The following is a 19,303-nucleotide window of genomic DNA, read 5'->3' as shown; positions in this document are numbered from 1 at the left end:
ACGGAGGGTGCAGGCTCAAGACAAGGGTCAGGATCCAAGTACTATTTCTATCTAACTGAGGGGACTCTAAGAGGGTTCTTGGAATAATGCCCAAACCCTTGCCAAAGCCAGCACTACTCTGACCCCCACCACCTCCCAGCCGCACTTTGAACTCAGACTTTGCTCTCTCTGCTCCAGCCACACTGGCCATCTTTGAGCATCCCATAGTTGCAACAGATCGCCCAACACAGGGCCTTTATATCTGCTCTCCTCTTGGAATGAAAGGCTTTTTTCCCCCTTTACTTGGTTAACCTCCTGTGTTGTTTCCTCAGAGGCTCCTTCCCTGCCCTCTCAGATGTTATATTTCCCTCTTACATCTTCTCAAAGCACCATGGACCTCTCTGTCACAGAACTTTACCTGGTCACGTTCTGCTTCTATTTGCTTGCGTGATTACTGGACGAATAACAATGACAGTAACCTATTTCATTTTAGATATTTCATACAATTTTTCAGAGTTAGTAGACCATCATTGCTTATCTAGAATTGATGATTTCCCATCAGACTTCGTATATTAAGTTCCTGTGAACAAAATAATGAGTTTTCCCTTATGAAACTACTTTAAAATCACTCAATACACACTTAATGAAAGAACTCAAACCTATTTCCCCAAAGCATTTTCTTTGTAAAACTGGGATATGTCCTACACACCTTCGCATCCCATATACATCCCAAACTCCTGGAAAATGGAGTTTATGTGGCCCCACAGGGGAGAAGGGGTTTGCCTGGGGTAGAAACAGACCAGCGCTACTGCCCAAGGTCAGAGCCAAGGGCTCTTAATCTTGGGAAGATGCACCCAAAGGTATTTCAAGCACAGTTAATTCCATGCGTTAATACAGCACCATCCCACCGACAACAGATCCAAATCCAAATTCCAGACCTCAGCAAGCCTACTTGACTCAGCTTCCAGAATATAATCACTACCTTATCCACTGTTTTCATTCATTGTTACTGACATTCCTGTCCAAGCCACCATCCAAATGACCCAGGTAGCGAATGAACACGTTTAAGGAAAGGTCTAAATCTGATTGAAGACAAGGAGGCAGAATGATGTCAGAAGGCAGGGAACACTTAATTGAGATCTTGAAGGATATGTAGTTTTCTGGGAGGTGGAACAACATTTCCAAGGCCCAGGATTGTGAAAGGCCTTGGTAGAAATCACACCACGAACAAGAAAAACAGTACGGAGGCAGACTCAGCTGGTTCCCACCGATGCTGAAAGAAAGACATCTCACCTCGAATTTCTGTCGCAGTTCCTCGTTGCCCTCACTGCCTTCCGGTGGCACGGGCACGTTGAAGTACTCGCCTTCCTCCTGGCTCAGTAACTTAAACCTAAAGGGAGCAAAGGAAAGACAAAATCCATGATGCTACTTCATATTCTGATGATTAGGATAAGGGAGAGGGGTCTACAGAAAACTGCTTTAAAAACATGTGTTGATGGGTGTTTGGTTTGGGGATGTATCTGTGTGTGTGTGGGGGTGGGTGGGTGTGTGTGTGTAGGTAGGTATATTATGTGTATGTATGTGCAGAGAAACTTTTGTTTGCAGCAGAGAAAGGTTTATTACAGGGCCACACAAGGAGAACAGGTGGCTCATATGCAAAAAACTCAAATTCCCCGTTGGTTTTCCAGGAAGAGGTTTGCTTTTCTTTTTAACTTTTTGTTTTATATTGGAGTATAGCTGATTAACAATGTTGTAATAGTTTCAGGTGGATGGAAAAGGGACTCAGCCATATAAATATATATATATATATATATATACACACACACACATACATGTGTCCATTCTCCCCTAAACTCCCCTCCCATCCAGGCTGCCACATAACATTGAGCAAAGTTCCCTGTGCTATACAGTACGACTCTGTTGATTATCCATTTTAAATATAACAGTATTTACATGTCAATTCCACACTCCCTATCTCTTCCCTCATTTATATTTTTATAACCATCAGAAAGACATCAGAAAAAATATGTTTATAGAATGCAAAGTTCTTTGTCAGCCTGTACAAACACATAGACACACAGGATTTTCTTGGTTATAACAGTCATTGTTTCTATCCATTTTGCGGGGCCCATTAATGGATGTTAGAGTTGGACCATAAAGAAAGCTGAGTGTTGAAGAACTAATGCTTTTGAATTGTGGTGCTGGAGAAGACTCCTGAGAGTCCCTTGGACAGCAAGGAGATCAAACCAATCAACTGATTATTCATTGGAAGGACTGATGCTGAAGCTCCAATACTTCAGCAGCCTGATGCAAAGAGCCCACTCATTAGGAAAGACCTTGATGCTGGGAAAGATTGAGGGCAAGAAGAGAAGTTGAGATGGCTAGATAGCATTACCAACTCAACGGACATGAGTTTGAGCAAATTCTAGGAGATAGTGAAGCAGAGAAGCCTGGCGTGCTGCAATTCATGAGGTCGTAAAGAATCGGACACGACTTAGTGACTGACAACAAGAAAGTGCTTTCTGATTCTGAAAGAAGGCTAATGTATCACGCTGTATCACTGTATTTCGCTGTCCCAGCATTCCTACTCCCTTCCACTGTAACACACTGCCACCTTGCCACTCAGCACTCGGCAGCGCTTGGAAGACTATGGACTTCACTCAATGATGCTGTTTTTCTACACAGACACCTTCCCAAAGTGTCTGGTAGTCAAGCTCCTGAGAAAGTACACAAGTCCTGGAGTCAAACCATGCCTGGGTCCAAATTTCACCTCTTCCCTTGCCTCTTTGGGTAATTGAATGAGCTAGGAAGATCCCTCGAGCCTTGATTCTTCTCATCTATAAACAGGAATAAAAGCCTTTTCCATAGGATCATGGTGAAGTTGACACGTGATGATGTGTGTAAGATGATAAGCCTGGTGGCTGGCATTTTGTTGTTACTCAGTCGTGTCCGTCTCCTTGTGACCCCATGGACTGCAGCATGCAAGGCTTCTCTGTCCTTCGTCTCCTGGAGCTTGTTCAAACTCATGTCCACTGAGTCAGTAATGCCATCCAACCATCTTGTTCTCTGTCATCCCCTTCTCCTTCTGCCTTCAATCTTTATTGGCATCAGAGTCAGCTCTTCACATCAGGTAGTCAAAGTACTGGAGTTTCAGCTTCAGCATCAGTCCTTTCAATTAATATTCAGGACTGATTTCCTTTAGGATGGACTGGTTGGATATCCATGCAGTCCAAGGGACTCTCAAGAGTCTTCTCCAACACCACAGTTCAAAAGCATCAATTCTTTGGCGCTCAGCCTTCTTTATGGTCCAACTCTCACATCCACGTGTGACTGCTGGAAAAACCATAGCTTTGACTATACAGACCTTTGTTGGCAAAGTAATGTCTCTGCTTTTCAAAATGCTGTCTAGGTTGGTCATAGCTTTTCTTCCAAGGAGCAAGTGTCTTTTAATTTCATGGCTGCAGTCACCATGCAGCGATTTTGGAGCCCAAGAAAATAAAATCTGGCATTTAGCAAGTGTTTAATAAAAGGCATCATCATCATTGTTACTGATATTCATATTATTATAATAAACAAAATGGTTTCAATTTGTTTCTAGGCCACAAAGATATTTTCATCTAGTCAGACTGAGATGAGCGTGAGGAAGGAAAAGGGACATTCCAAAGACAATTAAGTCATTGGGCGAAAAAAGAACCCCAAATTCCTCACTCCCAAAGACTTCCTAAGCAAAATTTACAGTTTTCATCACAATGTTTTTCTCCATTCACAAATCTTCCTCGGCAGCTTCTAAAAATAGACAGATAGGTGACTCAAAGCCAAGATGCCAGTTTGAGCCCAGACGCCTCCACATTTAATAGTCAATGCTCATCTTCCAAACTTCCACTGAAATTACCCAAAGAAATATACAAATAAGAGAACATCTGTATCTTTGCTGGAAATCAAGAAGGCTGCTATCCACAAAGCAGGGACTTCCAGGAAGTTCCACAAATTAAAGTGCTAGTAAGAGAGCATGGAGCCGTCTTTGGCAAAATTCATTCACCTTTGTGGATTTTGCTAAATCTGGATGTTATTATCAACTTAATGCTTTCATTTAATCACCTCTTTTTTAAATAATAAATTCACTTTAAAAGGACACTCTATATCTCTTCCTTGTAAAGAAAACCAATATCATTTGTTAAGCAGAAAGTACGTATCTGTGAAAAATTAAACACATGCAAATCAAAGTTACTCATACATGTGGCTGATTCACTTTGTTGTACAGCCGAAAATGACATAACATTGTAAAGCAATGATACTCTAATAAAAAGTGAAAAAAAAAAAAAACCAAGTAGATGGTATTGCTTACCAAAGGCTCTGAGACTAACGCCTGCCCCCCTACTTTGTTAAAATGGGAGCTCAGCAAACAGCAGGGGTTAAAGAGCATTTAGAATACATCAGGGCCCTCTGAGACTTTCTCTGCAGCAAACTCAAGAACTGAAGCAACACCAACAGAAGAATAGTTTTGTCCAGTTACAGTTCTATATGGCCAGCATCTCAACCATGCACTACCTAATCCATTTGGAGTAGAAAGTATTTTGGAAGATATACGTTAAGAGGGATTGACCAGCTGTGATCAGTCAATGGGAACCTCACAGGACCCCACTAGCAACCCCGGATCAGACCACCAGAGATAGGATGAGGATCACTAATTTTGATCCATATTCAGGAGGTACAGGACACACCAGCGCCTGGGGCATTGGTCAAAACAGGAGCCCCCCACCCCTCACATTCGCTGTGGCCAGTACGCTGTCACTATGGCCTCTGGATATGGACAGTGAACCCATCAGAAAGGAGGAACAGGGATCCCTTCCAGCTTTGAGATGCACAAACCCAGCAGGCAGAAGATGCCCCACCATCAGGTAGCAGGGCTGCCTGCTGTGCAGCTGTCTCAGGTCATAGCCCTCCCCCCGGTATCTACAGGACCGGGACCCCAGACCTGACAAAGAAGAATTTCAAAAATACAAAAGACTTCTTTGTCCCTTCATCTGGATATGATAGATTAGAACAGGACACTCAGGTTTCTTGGGCTTCCCTGGTAGCTCAGACGGTAAAGAATCTGCCTGAAATGCAAGAGAACTAGGTTCAATCCCTGGGTCGGGAAGATCCCCTGGAGAAGGGCACGGCAACCCACTCCAGAGTTCTTGTCTGGCGAATGCCATGGACAGAGGCCCCTGGACCGTTACAGTCCATGGGGTTGCAAAGAGTCAGACATGACTGAGCGACTAACACATACACACACACTCACATTTCTATGCTCACCATTCTATATGGAGGGCACATGAACAACCTCTCTCAAATAAAGAGAAACAACGAGGAATCCAGTTTCCATGAAATAGAACCAGTGTCAAAAGAAACAAAATTCCAAACAATATCTAACTCATATTTTCAGTGAGTTCCAAGAGGTGAATGCATCTATGAAGCAGGAACAATTTGAACTTAGGAAAAACTACTTTCAGAAAAAAAATATATATAATTCTAAGTTTTAAAATCCATTGGACACAGTGAACACTAGGATGGATAATCCAGTGAACAATTAGGGCATTAGAGGACAAACTTGAGAACTTTTCCTGGCAGTTGGCTTGATATTTATTATGCTAATTAGATTTGAATGGAATGTTTTATATACCACTAAGAAAAAAATGCATATTCCCAAAATTAACATACAACATGAAAGAAGGGAATATTGCAACGCATATTTCAGCAAAGACAGTATTATCCCTCTTATATAAAAACGTCTAAATTAGTAAGAAAATAATAGGCAAAACACAGTACACAGTCGCTTATGAAAACAAAAAAAAGGCAATATACAAATGAAAGCATTCAACGTAATTAGTAACAAATGTAGGTAAATAATAAACATTTATATTATTAAAGTACATATAAAATGTATATCACATTATGCATGTATATTATCTAAATATATATATATATATTTAGTAACAAAATATGTATAGCTTCTGCATCATCTTTGAAATTTATAATACCAGATGTTGACAAGCGTGGGTGAAAGGAAAAGTCTCACACAGCACTGGTGAGAATGTAAATTAACTGAAAAAAATGATAGAACAATATGGTAAATACTTTAATAATGCATATATCCTCAAAGCTACTGATTCCAGGCTTAAGAATTTATTAGGAAATAATTAAGGCAAGGGCTTCCCAGGTGGTTCAGTGATAAAGAATCTGCCTGCTAATGCAGGAGACACAGGTTTGATCCTTGCATCGGGAAGATCCCCCTGAGAAGGAAATGGCAACCCATTCTAGTATTCTTGCTTAGAAAAATCCCATGGACAGTCCATGGGGTCACAAAAGTCGGACACAACTTAGCGACTGAGATATTTAAAGCAAAGGTTTCACTTATAAGTATATTTACTGTAGAATTATTTATATAGGTAAACATTGCACATCTTATAATAAGAATATTATTATGTAAGTTGAGGCATAGCTATAAGAATGGGATATGTGAGGCTACTAAAAAGATGTTGCCCAAGATTACAAATAGTAAATAAATCTTTCTATTGAAATGTACACAGAACAATTAGCAACACTGACCATACACTAAGCTAAATTGAAAAAAAACATGAAATGAAATTTAAATGAAAAAATGAAATTTAAATGAAAAAATGAAATTTAAATGAAAAAAAAACAAGGAAAACATGAAAAATGCACAGGCCATATTCTCTGGCTATAAAGCACAAAAACTGTCACTGAACGTTAGTAATAAAAAGGTAAACAAAAAGTTAAGACTTTAAGTTAAGTTATAGCCTCTAGCTATAAAACATGCCTAAGGAAAAGCATGTTAGAAAGAAAATTAAAAATACAACTGCAAACTTCGAGTAAGCCACAAAAGCTCAATGCGATGTATCAAAACAGAAATTTCTGTTCCCGCCAATGCTTGCCTGTTATTTTTAAAGAGCAGCGTAAGTTAAGAGAGAAAAAAATAAATTAGCCAAATATTCAACTGAAATTCAAAGACAACCACAAAACAAACCTACGGGAAAGGAGAAAACAGAAACACAGAACTGATATACAAATCCCAGACTCTTTGAAGAAGTAAAAAAAAACAACAGTGAAACAGATAAACTTCTGAAAAAACAAGGGGAAGGAAAGAACACGGTATAAAGACACAAAATTAGAAACAAAGGAGAGGGTTTGACAACAGACACAGAACTGGCAGCAGAGCAGCAGATGCGGGCCCGGGGCTGGTGCGTCACATCTGGACGCGTTCCTTGCTGTTTCTGCCAGGCGGCCTTAAATGAGAACCGCAGAAGAGCAGGGAGCGCTCGTCCCCTTCCAGAGGGGCACACTGAGTCTCACAGAGGGAATGGGACACACCCTAGATCGCACAGGGTTAAAAGAATTCCTGGGTTGGGACTTCCCCGGTGGTCTGGTGGTTTAGAATCCACCTTGCAATGCAGGGGGCGTGGGTTCAATCCCTGGTCGGGGAACTAAGATCCCACGTGCCATGGAGCAACTTAGCCTGTTCACCCCAACTAGAGAGTCCGTGTGCCACAATGAAAGATCCCGCATGACGCAACTAAGACCCAATGCAGATGAATGAATAAATGTTTAAAAAAATATATCTGTTTAAAAAAAAAATACCTGGGTCAAGAACCCAAATTTCTAGCATTTGGTATATTTCAAGGTAAGACAGCATCATAGATATCTTGGCCCTACATGGCCCTACATCTGAAGAGGACTTTTATCTACAGCATCTGAAGAGGGCTTTTATTTTTGTAGAAGTTCCCTTCCTACTATTATTTCATCAACTTTGCAACTATCCCAAGAGACAGATGGAGGCAGGTTGCTATAATTACTCCTGATGAATGGAATCAGACCTGCTAAGAAGGCTGTGGTACAGGTGGCGAAGTCTGAGGTCACAAGGCATCTAACTGGTCAGAAGAGCCAAGCTTCCAGTCTGCCTTCTAGGCCCCCACCATACCGGGGGTAGAATGGGATGTGTAGGTGCTTAGATGCTGGCATCACAGAGACCTGGACCTGATCTCCAGCACTGTCACTGATGTGCTGTGTGCACCTCACCCCCGATCAACTACTCTGATCCAGGGAACAATGTTCCACCCAGCAGTGCTGGGAGAATTAAAAGCTGATGGAAGTGTAAATGCAGTCGTATTTGGACTTATTCCTGGTGGCCCGTCCCTTATCATCAAGCCATTCTGTCCTCTCTGCACTCTGCCGTTTGCTTCAGGGGAGGAGACATGGCGGGCGCTGGCCCAGGAAGAAGGATGTGGCCCTTGTGGGAGACAGCCCTGCCCTTAGGGGCCTGGAGAACCACGTGAAGGAGGCAGGAGAGGACAGGGTGAAAGCAGAGGGCTTGGGCCCCCTGCCTCCAGAGCCCTGGGCAGAGACCTGCACGGAGGGCCACAGCATAGTAGCAGCTGCAGAGGGAAAGACAGAGGGCTCTGAGATGGAGCTCCTGGATCTCCACGCAGGAGACTCAAAAAATAAGAGGTCATGGAAGTGCTGATCAGGGTGGGGCCTGGCAGTGGCCCACGGGGCGGGACAAAGAGGACAGGCACTGTGAAGGGACCTCACAATCAGAGGCAACAGCCAAGGACCTGGGACTCCAGCATGAAGCCAGAAGGATGCCCCCACAGCTGGGGGCTTGGGGAGAGAACTGTCCTGCCTCTGTGGGCGCTGGTTCAGGGACCAGGCAGGGTTGATCACCCAGCAGCAATGAAGCCCAGAAGCCACCATCTGCAGTGAAGGTTCCCTTCTCCTTGCCCACCAGGAGGTCACAAAACCGCATAAGAAAGTCTAGGTCCATTATAGAAAATAAAGCAGCTATATTTTTCCCTCACATCTGACTAACACTGTATCAATGTATGACTTCAGGACACCTGGGAAGAGATCAGCCCAGAGCCTGGCACTAGAAAGAGTCAATAAGAAGCAGCTATTGTTATCATAATTATTATTATTATGTTCTCTCCTGTCTCATTTATACCCTCAGGGATCATGCATTCTTTCTGTTTAACCTCTTTACACTTGATTTAAAGAGGAAGGAACAAGCAATCTGAGTAGCAATGCTGAGAGCCTGCAAAGTCAAATCATCCAGACGTCAAGAAAAATTATCCAGAACTTGGGGAAGAGGCAAAAGGATGATGGTGTGACCTTTTAATGTCATGCTTGAGCATTTTCTAATTAGTTATCTCCTTCCTCTTGGTCCTATTATTTATTATTCACAATCCAGTAAGATACAGATGGTCTCCCAAGTCTGCAAAGACAGATGTCAACTTTTAGAAATCCGAGGTGAGATTTTGTTCTTCGGTCTGGTAGATACAATAACCTCCAAAATTGTGATTTTACTGCCCTGTTTAACAGCAGCCAGTTTTACATCTAACTTAGCCAAGTTATTTCAGCATTCCTTTGTCTGAAAGTATAAGTGAAAGTGTTAGTTGCTCAGTTGTGTCCAACTCTCTGTGATCCATGGACTACAGCCCACCAGGCTCCTCTGCCCGTGGAATTCTCCAGGCAAGAATACTGGGTAGCCATTCCCTTCTCCAGGGGATTTTCCTGGTCCAGAGATCAAACCCATTCTTTACCATCTGAGCCACCAGGGAAGCCCGAAAAAAATTCCTCAAACCTATGGAATTAGGCATTCATCTTCCCAGCTTCCTCACTCATGAGCCAAGGAAAACTTTAACAAATGCTCATTATCTTTTTTTATGAGAATTATGTCTTTAACTTTTGTGATTGGGCTTTAGCACACTTCTTTTTAAATTTTTTTAAAAAATTGTATTGGAGTATATTTGATTTATAATGTTGATTAGTTTCTGCTGTACAGCAAAGTGTATTAATTATACATATACCTATATCCACTGTTTTTTAGATTCTTTTTCCATATAGGTCATTACAGAACACTGGGTAGACTTCCTTGTGCTATACAGTAGGTACTTATTATTAATAGTTATCTATTTTATACATAGAATGTGCGTGCCTGCTCTTTCATGTCTGACTTTGTGACTCCATGGACTGTAGCCAACCAGGCTCCTCTGTCCATGGGATTTTCCAGACAAGAATACTGGATTTTCCATACAAGAATACTGGAGTGGGTTGCCATTTTCTTCTCCAGGGTATCTTCCTGACCCAGATATCGAATCCATGTCTCCTGCATTGGCAGGCATACCAGAGTTACCTGGGAAGCCCCATTTTATGTATAGTAATGTGTCTATATCAATCCCAATCTCCTAATTTATCCCTCCTATCCTCCCCTCCACCCCCAGTAACCATAAGTTTGTCTTCTGCTTCTGTAACTCTGTTTGTTTGTAGATAAGTTCCCCCAAAAGGGTACAAGTGAACTTTTCAGCACACTTTTTTTATGGTCTCAGCTTCTGCATCCTTTCACGTCTCTCACCATGTAGTCACTGATTAGTTATTTGTATGATTTCTTCTTCAAGGTTTCGCATTCTTTTCTAGAAGCTAAGTTTCACAAGGGCATGTCTGTCTTATACTTGATATATTTCTAATGACTAGGATGGAGTGAGCACAAATAAATAAAGTGAATAAATGCCTATGATAAATGTGGAGGAGAGACAAGGAAGTTGTAAGGGGAACAATGGAAAGGACGTGAGGTCCCTTGTGAGCTTCCGATGATCCATTCTCTTTCTTGCTAAACCAGTTTGGTTCTGATTGTCTTTCACTTATAACTGAAAAAGTCCAGAGCAAGGACCATTCAGAAATGACACAATTTCTCTTAAAGAGACAGGACCCCTGCCAAATTACTACTTCTCCCATAGTTCTAGTGCCAAGGTGGACCATCTCTTCCGACTCCTCTGCTCAGATAACTGGGAAAGAAACAGTCACCAAAGAGGACCTACCCAGCCTCTTCGCTGGGAATATTGGGCAAAGATGTTGTTGTTGTTAGAAGCAAACATGTCAGAACAAGGGAAATACTGCAGCTGACTGTGAAAGTAACCAGGACTTCCCAGGTGGCGCTAGTGGTAAAGAACCCACCTGACAATGCAGCAGATATAACAGATGAGGGTTCCATTCCTGGGTCAGGAAGATCCCCCGGAGGAGGGCATGGCAACCCACTCCAGTATTCTTGCCTGGAGAATCGCCATGGACAGAGGAGCCTGGCGGGTCCACAAGATCACAAAGAGTCGGAAAGAACTGAAGCAATTTAGCGTGAGTGACGGTAACCCCCCAGTACTGTGGTGGCCAGGCTTGGTAAGCAGTCCCAGTGAAGAGGCATCTTCTTAAGGAGTCAAAATCTAACAGTGAATTAAACATACCTTTTAAATACAGTGTGAGAGCCATTTTAGTGCTCATGGGGCCTCTTAAGTCATACTGTTGTGTAAAGTGGGACAGATGTAAAACCATAGGGACTAATGAGGACTGCAGCAAATGGGATTCCCTGGTTGCTCCATCAGTAAAGAATCTGCCTGCAATGTAGGAGACCTGGGTTCAATCCCTGGGCCAAGAAGATCCTATGGAATAGGAAAACAGCAACCCACTCCAGTGTTCCTGCCTGAAACATTTCATAGACAGAGGAGCCTGGTGGGCTACAGTCCATGGAGTGATAAGAGTTAGATACAACTTAGCCGACTAGACCACCACCACCACCACATCCTGTCAAAAGTCAGTATTAACTACTCAGCTGTTCTCACTTGTTACCCTGTAGGCCCAAACTTTTATTGAAAATTTCCTGAGTTTGAAAATACTGACAACTAATTCTTTCTTTCTTTTTTTTCTCACGGAAAAGTCTAGGAAAGTGAAGTTGCTCAGTCGTGTCCGACTCTTTGTGACTCCATGGACTGTAGCCTACCAGGCTCCTCTGTCCATGGAATTTTTGCATGAGGACTAAATGTTATCTATACAGCAATCCCAAAGAAAGGCAATGCCAAAGAATGCTCAAACTACTGCACAACTGCACTCATTTTACATGCTAGTAAAGTAATGCTCAAAATTTACCAAGCCAGGCTTCAGCAATACGTGAACCGTGAACTTTCAGATGTTCAAGCTGGTTTTAGAAAAGGCAGAGGAACCAGAGATCAAATTGCCAATATCCACTGGATCATGGAAAAAGCAAGAGAGTTCCAGAAAAACATCTATTTCTGCTTTATTGACTATGCCAAAGCCTTTGACTGTGTATCACAATAAATGGTGGAAAATTCTGAAAGAGATGGGAATACCAGACCACCTGACCTGCCTCTTGAGAAACCTATATGCAGGTCAGGAAGCAACAGTTAGAACTGGACATGGAACAACAGACTGGTTCCAAATAGGAAAAGGAGTTTGTCAAGGCTGTATATTGTTTATTTAACTTATATGCAGAGTACATCATGAGAAACGCTGGACTGGAAGAAGCACAAGCTGGAATCAAGATTGCCAGGAGAAATATCAATAACCTCAGATATGCAGGTGACACCACCCTTATGGCAGAAAGTGAAGAGGAACTAAAAAGCCTCTTGATGAAAGTGAAAGTTGAGAGTGAAAAAGTTGGCTTAAAGCTCAACATTCAGAAAACTAAGATCATGGCATCTGGTCCTATCACTTCATGGGAAATAGATGGGAAACAGTGGAAACAGTGTCAGACTTTATTTTTGGGGGCTCCAAAATCACTGCAGATGGTGATTGCAGCCATGAAATTAAAAGACGCTTACTCCTTGGAAGGAAAGTTATGACCAACCTAGATAGCATATTCAAAAGCAGAGACATTACTTTGCCAACAAAGGTCCGTCTAGTCAACGCTATGGTTTTTCCAGTGGTCATATATCGATGTGAGAGTTGGACTGTGAAGAAAGCTGAGTGCCGAAGAATTGATGCTTTTGAACTGTGGTGTTGGAGAAGACTCTTGAGAGTCCCTTGGACTGCAAGGAGATCCAACCAGTCCATTCTAAAGGAGATCAGTCCTGGGTGTTCATTGGAAGGATTGATGCTAAAGCTGAAACTCCAAAACTTTGGCCACCTCATGCGAAGAGTTGACTCACTGGAAAAGACCCTGATGCTGGGAGGGATTGGGGGCAGGAGGAGAAGGGGACGACAGAGGATGAGATGGCTGGATGGCATCACCGACTCGATGGACACGAGTTTGAGTGAACTGCGGGAGTTGGGAGTTGGTGATGGACAGGGAGGCCTAGCGTGCTGCGACTCATGGGGTCGCAAAGAGTCGGACACAACTGAGCGACTGAACTGAACTGATGTGGCAGAGCCAATCTACCAGCTTTCACTTGTGATTCTGCTTCAGTCTTTAGGAGAAAAAGGGAACCATTCTTGATCTCAGGTTTTGATGGATCAAGCTGTACTGTTGCTCTCAAAGTGAAAGCTTCCTTACCAGCCATCAACACCAGCTTTCTGCAGTTCAGAAATCCCAAACGACAAAGATCCCATGAAGTCATTTCTGCTGGTCAGATCCCAATCCCAAATCTCTACAGACAGTCTCCTGTCTTTGTCCGATTCTTTCAGCTGGCTGCAAGGAGGGAAAAAAAAAGTCAGTGAGGTTACCGTGATTTCTCAAGCATATGAAATGTACAAGAGGCAAAGCCTGAAGGTAGCAATGTTTAAAGATTACAAGCTGTTCCAAGAAACAAATTCAGTTTTCATCCCGGGCAAGCTCCCTAGGGAGGCAGAGCTTTTCTGTTTTACAGCCTGTGGTTAAACAGGAAGAGGACCCAGGCGAGCTCTGACCAGGCAGTTCTAACCACTTGCGCTGCCGTATGTCCAGGATCCACGATGTTCAGGAAATCCTACTGACACAGTCACTCTAAGAACTATGAATGCCAGTCCTGTAATTATGTGAGTGTTTGCACACATGCAGGTTGATAATGAGGTTGAGGAAATGTATGAAGGAAAGAGCCTTGCTGGGGCCAGTCTGGGGAAAATTGTTCTAGGGCATGTCCTTGATGGAGGCTGAGATGAGCCCCCAGTTTTGCTCTGAGAGGGGAAGGAGGAAACAGGGCACCACAAGAAGTCATGCTTTTGGTCCATGATCCCTGAAGTTGGAGGGCTTCCCTGGTGGCTCAGACAGTAAAGAATCTACCTGCAGTGCAGGAGACTAGGGTTCTATCCCTGGGTCAGGAAGATCCTCTGGAGAAGGGAATGGCTACCCACTCCAATATTCTTACCTAGGAAGTTCCATGGACAGAGGAACCTGGCAGGATACAATCCATGGGGTCACAAAGAGTTGGACACAACTGAGCAATTAACACATTCACTTTTCCCTGGAGTTGGACTGTCACTGAATCCCATCCTACCCTGTTCTTGTTGTGGGATACTGGCCTGTTCTTTAACCTCTTAAAGCCCAATTGGTAAAATGGGGATGAAATTACTAGTGAAGCCAGATCCCTTAATACAGTGCTTGTTATAAACAGCACATGCTCAGTAACTGTCGGCTGATGTATCTCATAATTGTTAGCTCAGATGCATCAAAAAGTGATGCCATGTTCTTGGAGCACTAGCCAGGGAAGACCCTGCATGGCAGCTAGCAAAGAGCTCCCAGCAGGTGGCTGGCGGCTGGCCCAGCATCAGCCACACACACAGCCCTAAGCAGGTCATCCCCACACCCTATGGGTTGCATTCTATGTTTGCTGAGACCCAGAGCAACTCCCACAATTTGGCTTCACCTAGCAACACATCACAGTATTTTCCACTCCCCCACATCAGAGACATTCTCAATACTGTATATGAAAAAAGCTCCAATTTTTACTTGGCTTGCAATGCAAAACTGCAGGTGGAGAGGAAGGGAAGAAGGAAGAAAGGAAGAGAGGAAGGGAGAAAGGGAGGGAGAGAAGGAGTCAGGGACAGAGGGAAGGAAAGACAGGCTGGTAAAGGACCTTCCCAATCTCAGGTGGTCCACAACCCAACCTTGCCACCCAGACTGGGATGCAGTAATTTTAACTTACAATCTAAATGTTTCGTTCCACTCGGGGTTGAGGGAGCACTTGATGGTCTTGGTCTTCTGCTTGCTCTCACTCTTGGGATCAGGAATCAGTTTCAGTTTCACGTAAGGATCTGACAAGCCATTAGGATCCATAGGTACAAGGTTTTTAGCATCTCTTACTAAAAACAGAAAGAAAATAAACAAACCAGTTTTAGCATTAATATCTACAAAGAAAGCTGAGTGCCAAAGAATTGATGCTTTTGAACTGTGGTGTTGGAGAAGACTCTTGAGAGTCCCTTGGACTGAAAGGAGATCCAACCAGTCCATCCTAAAGGAGATCGGTCGTAGGTGTTCATTAGAAGGACTGATGTTGAAGCTGAAACTCCAATACTTTGGCCACTTGATGTGAAGAGCTGACTCATTTGAAAAGACCCTGATGCTGGGAAAGATTGAGGGCAGAAGGAGAAGGGGATGACAGAGGATGAGATGGTTGGATGCCATCACTGACTCAATGGACATGGGTTTGGATAGACTCCAGCAGTTGGTGATGGACAGGGAAGCCTGGCGTGCTGTGGTTCATGGGGTTGCAGAGTCGGACACAACTGAGCAACTGAACTGAACTGAACCCCCAAAAGTTAAAGTGCCAACCAGTGATGGTTGTAGAACCTGTGAAAAGGTTTCCTGGCATCACATTTATTTAATGGGAATCTTCATTTATTAACACCAACAGCTAAGAGGCATACGAAGTGAGATAAACTGAAAAGATGTAGACTCTATGTTGGTTTAAAATTGATTTCTGACTTTCAAACTGCCCTTCCCCTAGATTAACCATAAACTTTTTAGTTTATTTTCCAAAAGGCCTCCAAGAAAAATTAGTTTCTTCCAATTAGCTTAATCCTTTCTAGGATCCTACATATTGTACTTCATTTATGGTTGAATAGAAGACTCTTGAGAGTCCCTTGGACTGCGAGAAGATCCAACCAATCCATCCTAAAGGAAATCAGTCCTGGGTGGTCATTGGAAGGACTGATGTTGAAGCTGAAACTCCAGTATTTTGGCCACCTAATGCGAAGAGCTGACTCGTTTGAAAAGATCCTGATGCTGAGAAAGATTGAGGGCAGGAGGAGAAGGGGACGACAGAGGATAAGATGGTTGGATGGCATCACTGACACAATGGACATGAGTTTGAGTGAACTCCGGGAGTTGGTGATGGACAGGGAGACCTGGCGTGCTGCGGTTCATGGGGTCGCAGAGAGTTGGACACAACTGAGCAACTGAACTGAACTGAATATCTGCTTGACTGAATATATCAAATTTTGTTTATCCATTCATCAGCTGATCAACTTTTGACTATTGTAAAAGGTGCTGCTATGAACATGTGTATACTCTGACATAAAAATTTACATATTCTATGATTCCATTTACATGAAACATCCAGAACAGGTAAATCCAAAGAGACAGCAGACTAGCAGCTGCCAGGAGTTGGTGGTAGGTGGAATGGGAGTTACTACCTAATGGTTATGGGGTTTCCTTTAAGGGTGACAAAAATTCCTTGGACCTAGATAGAAACGATGGTTGCCCACAACTGTTAATTCAGTAAATGCCACCAAGCTATACACTTAAAAATGGTTAATGGTGCATTTTATCTGAATTCAAAAAGAAAACCAGGCAACTGATATGAACATGCAGTACAGCACAGGGAACTCTACTTAATGCACCATGGTGACCTAAATAAGAGGGGAATCCAAGAGGGAGGGGTATGTGTATATGTATAGCTGATTCATTTTGCTATGCAGTAGAAGCTACCACAATATCATAAAGCAACTACACTCCAATAAAAGGTAATTAATAAAAAAGTAAAAGCTATTAATAAAAGAGAAAGAATTGCCCTCTAAACCAAAATGACCTATTTATCCAGGCAGCACCCATTAACCAGCGCCTAGACAGCCCAGGGTGAGAGGGCTGGAAAAACAGCAGCATTACAGCTAGGCTCCACCTGTGCCCAAGAACACCCTGGGTAAAGGAGGTTTAGCAGGGAAAGGAAGAAGAAGGTCAACAGTCTGGGATGCAACTGAGAATAAGAAGGATGAGGCAGCATAAGACATCAGTCTGGAGAAATGGGAAGAAGTTAATTAGGAGTCAGTTCAAAAACCAGTAACATAGATGGCCAAGGGAAGGCGATAAGAAAATGAAAACTGTCTAGATCTTGAGGATACAGTGCCAACCACCTCATTTATGATAGGAAAACCCAAAGTAATATATTGATATTAGCAGACTGAATCAAACTATCTGCTAAAAGGCTAACAAACAGTGACTCTTACCAGAATGCAAAGATGGCTCAACCTCAGAAATCTATTATTAAAATATTCATCATAATTATAGGTCAAAGGAGAAAACTATAGGATCATTGCAATTAGCTAGAAATAACAGGAAATCGCCACAGGACAAAGGACATCTGAAATAACAGCACCAAAGTTAATGGTAAATGCAATCTCATTAAAGTCAAGAATATGACAAAGATACCCCTTACCACCACCATCATTCCGTATTTGTTCTAAGTGCTTCATAAGTGCAACAAGTTATCAGAAAAGTAAAGAATAAAGCATCCCCATCACTCCCTGCAACCTCTGCTTCCACCTCATCACAGTCACCTCCTTCCTGGTGTTTATCATCCAGAAGTTACACTACTTTTTTAACTCAGCTTCATGTATCCCACAAGCTATGCTACTTCCCATTTTCCTGTTCATTAACTCTAGTACCCCACTGCTACAAGTCTTTCATCACCAATCAACCTATTGAGCCCAATATAAAATTTTCTCTTTCTCCTCATTCCCTCTCGTCTTTACTCCCTTCACCCCCAGCTTAAAGTTTTGGAGGCATTATATTCACTCTTGAAAATTACTCTCAACTCCCTTGCTCCTCTTTCCTTTCATTTTATCTGACAACTAACCACTGCTTGGGATGGAGTGGTGGGGGGCTGACTTGCCTAAGACCATATAGCTAGTGAAGGGCTGAGACTGAATAAAGGGAATGAAGAAAGGGCTGAGTGGACTGTCAGAGGAGTGACAAGGGACCCCAGGAGGCACGCTATAACTTATTCTGCACTGACACCATTCTCTACTCTAGCACATGGCCCCTTCTTCCACTTATCCACAGGCTGAATTCCTATTCCATGTCATCTTGCAAGTTGTATCTCATTTTTGTACCAAAAGTAAGAATTTTACCTCTTTGATTTGGTTAAGTTCAATAAGCAGGTCCCTAATGTGTTCGGCATTCTGCTAAGTACTATGGACAGGGGTGCCAACATAATGTTGATCTCGCCTTCAATATCTTATGTTGACCCCCTATTCCCAGTGCCTAGCAGAATAAAACCAAGTTATTCAAAGCAATTTTGGGATCACGAAGAGTCGAACATGACTTGGCGACTCAGCAACAACAACAGATTCAAAGTAGAGTTGATTTCTAAGGAGACAGTAGTCAGGTCATATAGTATAGTGGATACAGGGCTATGAGAATCCAGGGTCTGCATCTTGCCTAGCAGTTATTTCACATTTTTGAATCTCAAATTCTTGATCAGTAAAATGGAAAGAACATACCTCACTGGGCTGTTAAAAGGGTGAAATCAGATAAAGAATATACATTGTTAACACCTAGAGAAATAGTCAATAAATGCTAGCTATATTATTGCTTTCACTTTCATGTTATTGCTATTTCATTGTTATTACAATTAATATTCAGTGCCCTCTTTTTACTACATTGGTTTGTTTTTATTATGAAGACGTAATCATTTCCAAATTTTTTCTTGAGAATAAAGCATCTGACTTTTCCATTTGAACCCTTCCAAAGGAATGCTTCTCAGCCCTTAGTGTGGACAAGGGTCACCCAGATGACCAGTGAGATGCATATTCCTATGACCCACTCCCACAGATAAGATTCTGATTCATTAAGTCTGGAGTGACACCTGCTCATCTGTTTCTTTAAGTTCCCAAGTGATGCTGATACTGCTGGTCCATAGAGCACACATTAGGTAAAACTTTCCTAGATGATATAATTTCTTAATATGCCCGTACACTTTCCCCATGGACTACATACAATCTCCAACTGTTCCTTTCTCTCATTCACTGAGCCTTCCAAGGAAAACAGCATGTGCAAGTTTCCAGGCTTGGATCTTGGAATGACACATCCATAAAAACATGATTTGAGAGGCTCTGAAGTGCCAGAAACTTGTCTGTCTGGTTGATTGGCAACACATATGCAAGTGAAAACAGCTTGTCTTTCTTCAAAGACCACACGCCCTCCCCTGTCTTATAAACTGACAGCACAGGACAATCACCAGAACATTCTTCTATTGTAAGTATGCACCTCACAGCTCCTTCAGAGTACTCTTTGTAGGACAAGTATTCTTGAGCCAATCTCATAACTAATGGTTTAAGAATGACCTCTCCC

The 19,303-nt window shown here is 42.6% G+C and overlaps 1 protein-coding gene across 3 annotated transcripts in view; it reads right to left on the bottom strand.

The window, feature by feature from the left end:
- The window catches only part of PRKCB (protein kinase C beta), a 375,621-nt gene that overhangs the window by 102,270 nt on the left and 254,048 nt on the right, over nucleotides 1-19,303 (bottom strand). For all 3 annotated transcript variants that reach the window (XM_005224690.5, NM_174587.1, XM_015460312.3), the window contains 3 exon segments: nucleotides 14,880-15,036; nucleotides 13,313-13,447; nucleotides 1,273-1,369 (listed from right to left, as the gene is read on the bottom strand). In XM_005224690.5, the coding sequence (XP_005224747.1) occupies nucleotides 1,273-1,369; nucleotides 13,313-13,447; nucleotides 14,880-15,036 (389 nt within the window).

The sequence above is a fragment of the Bos taurus genome, chromosome 25 (genome assembly GCF_002263795.3).
Source record: "Bos taurus isolate L1 Dominette 01449 registration number 42190680 breed Hereford chromosome 25, ARS-UCD2.0, whole genome shotgun sequence".
NCBI classification, from domain to species: domain Eukaryota; kingdom Metazoa; phylum Chordata; class Mammalia; order Artiodactyla; family Bovidae; genus Bos; species Bos taurus.
This window is presented reverse-complemented; position numbering and strand designations above follow the sequence as displayed.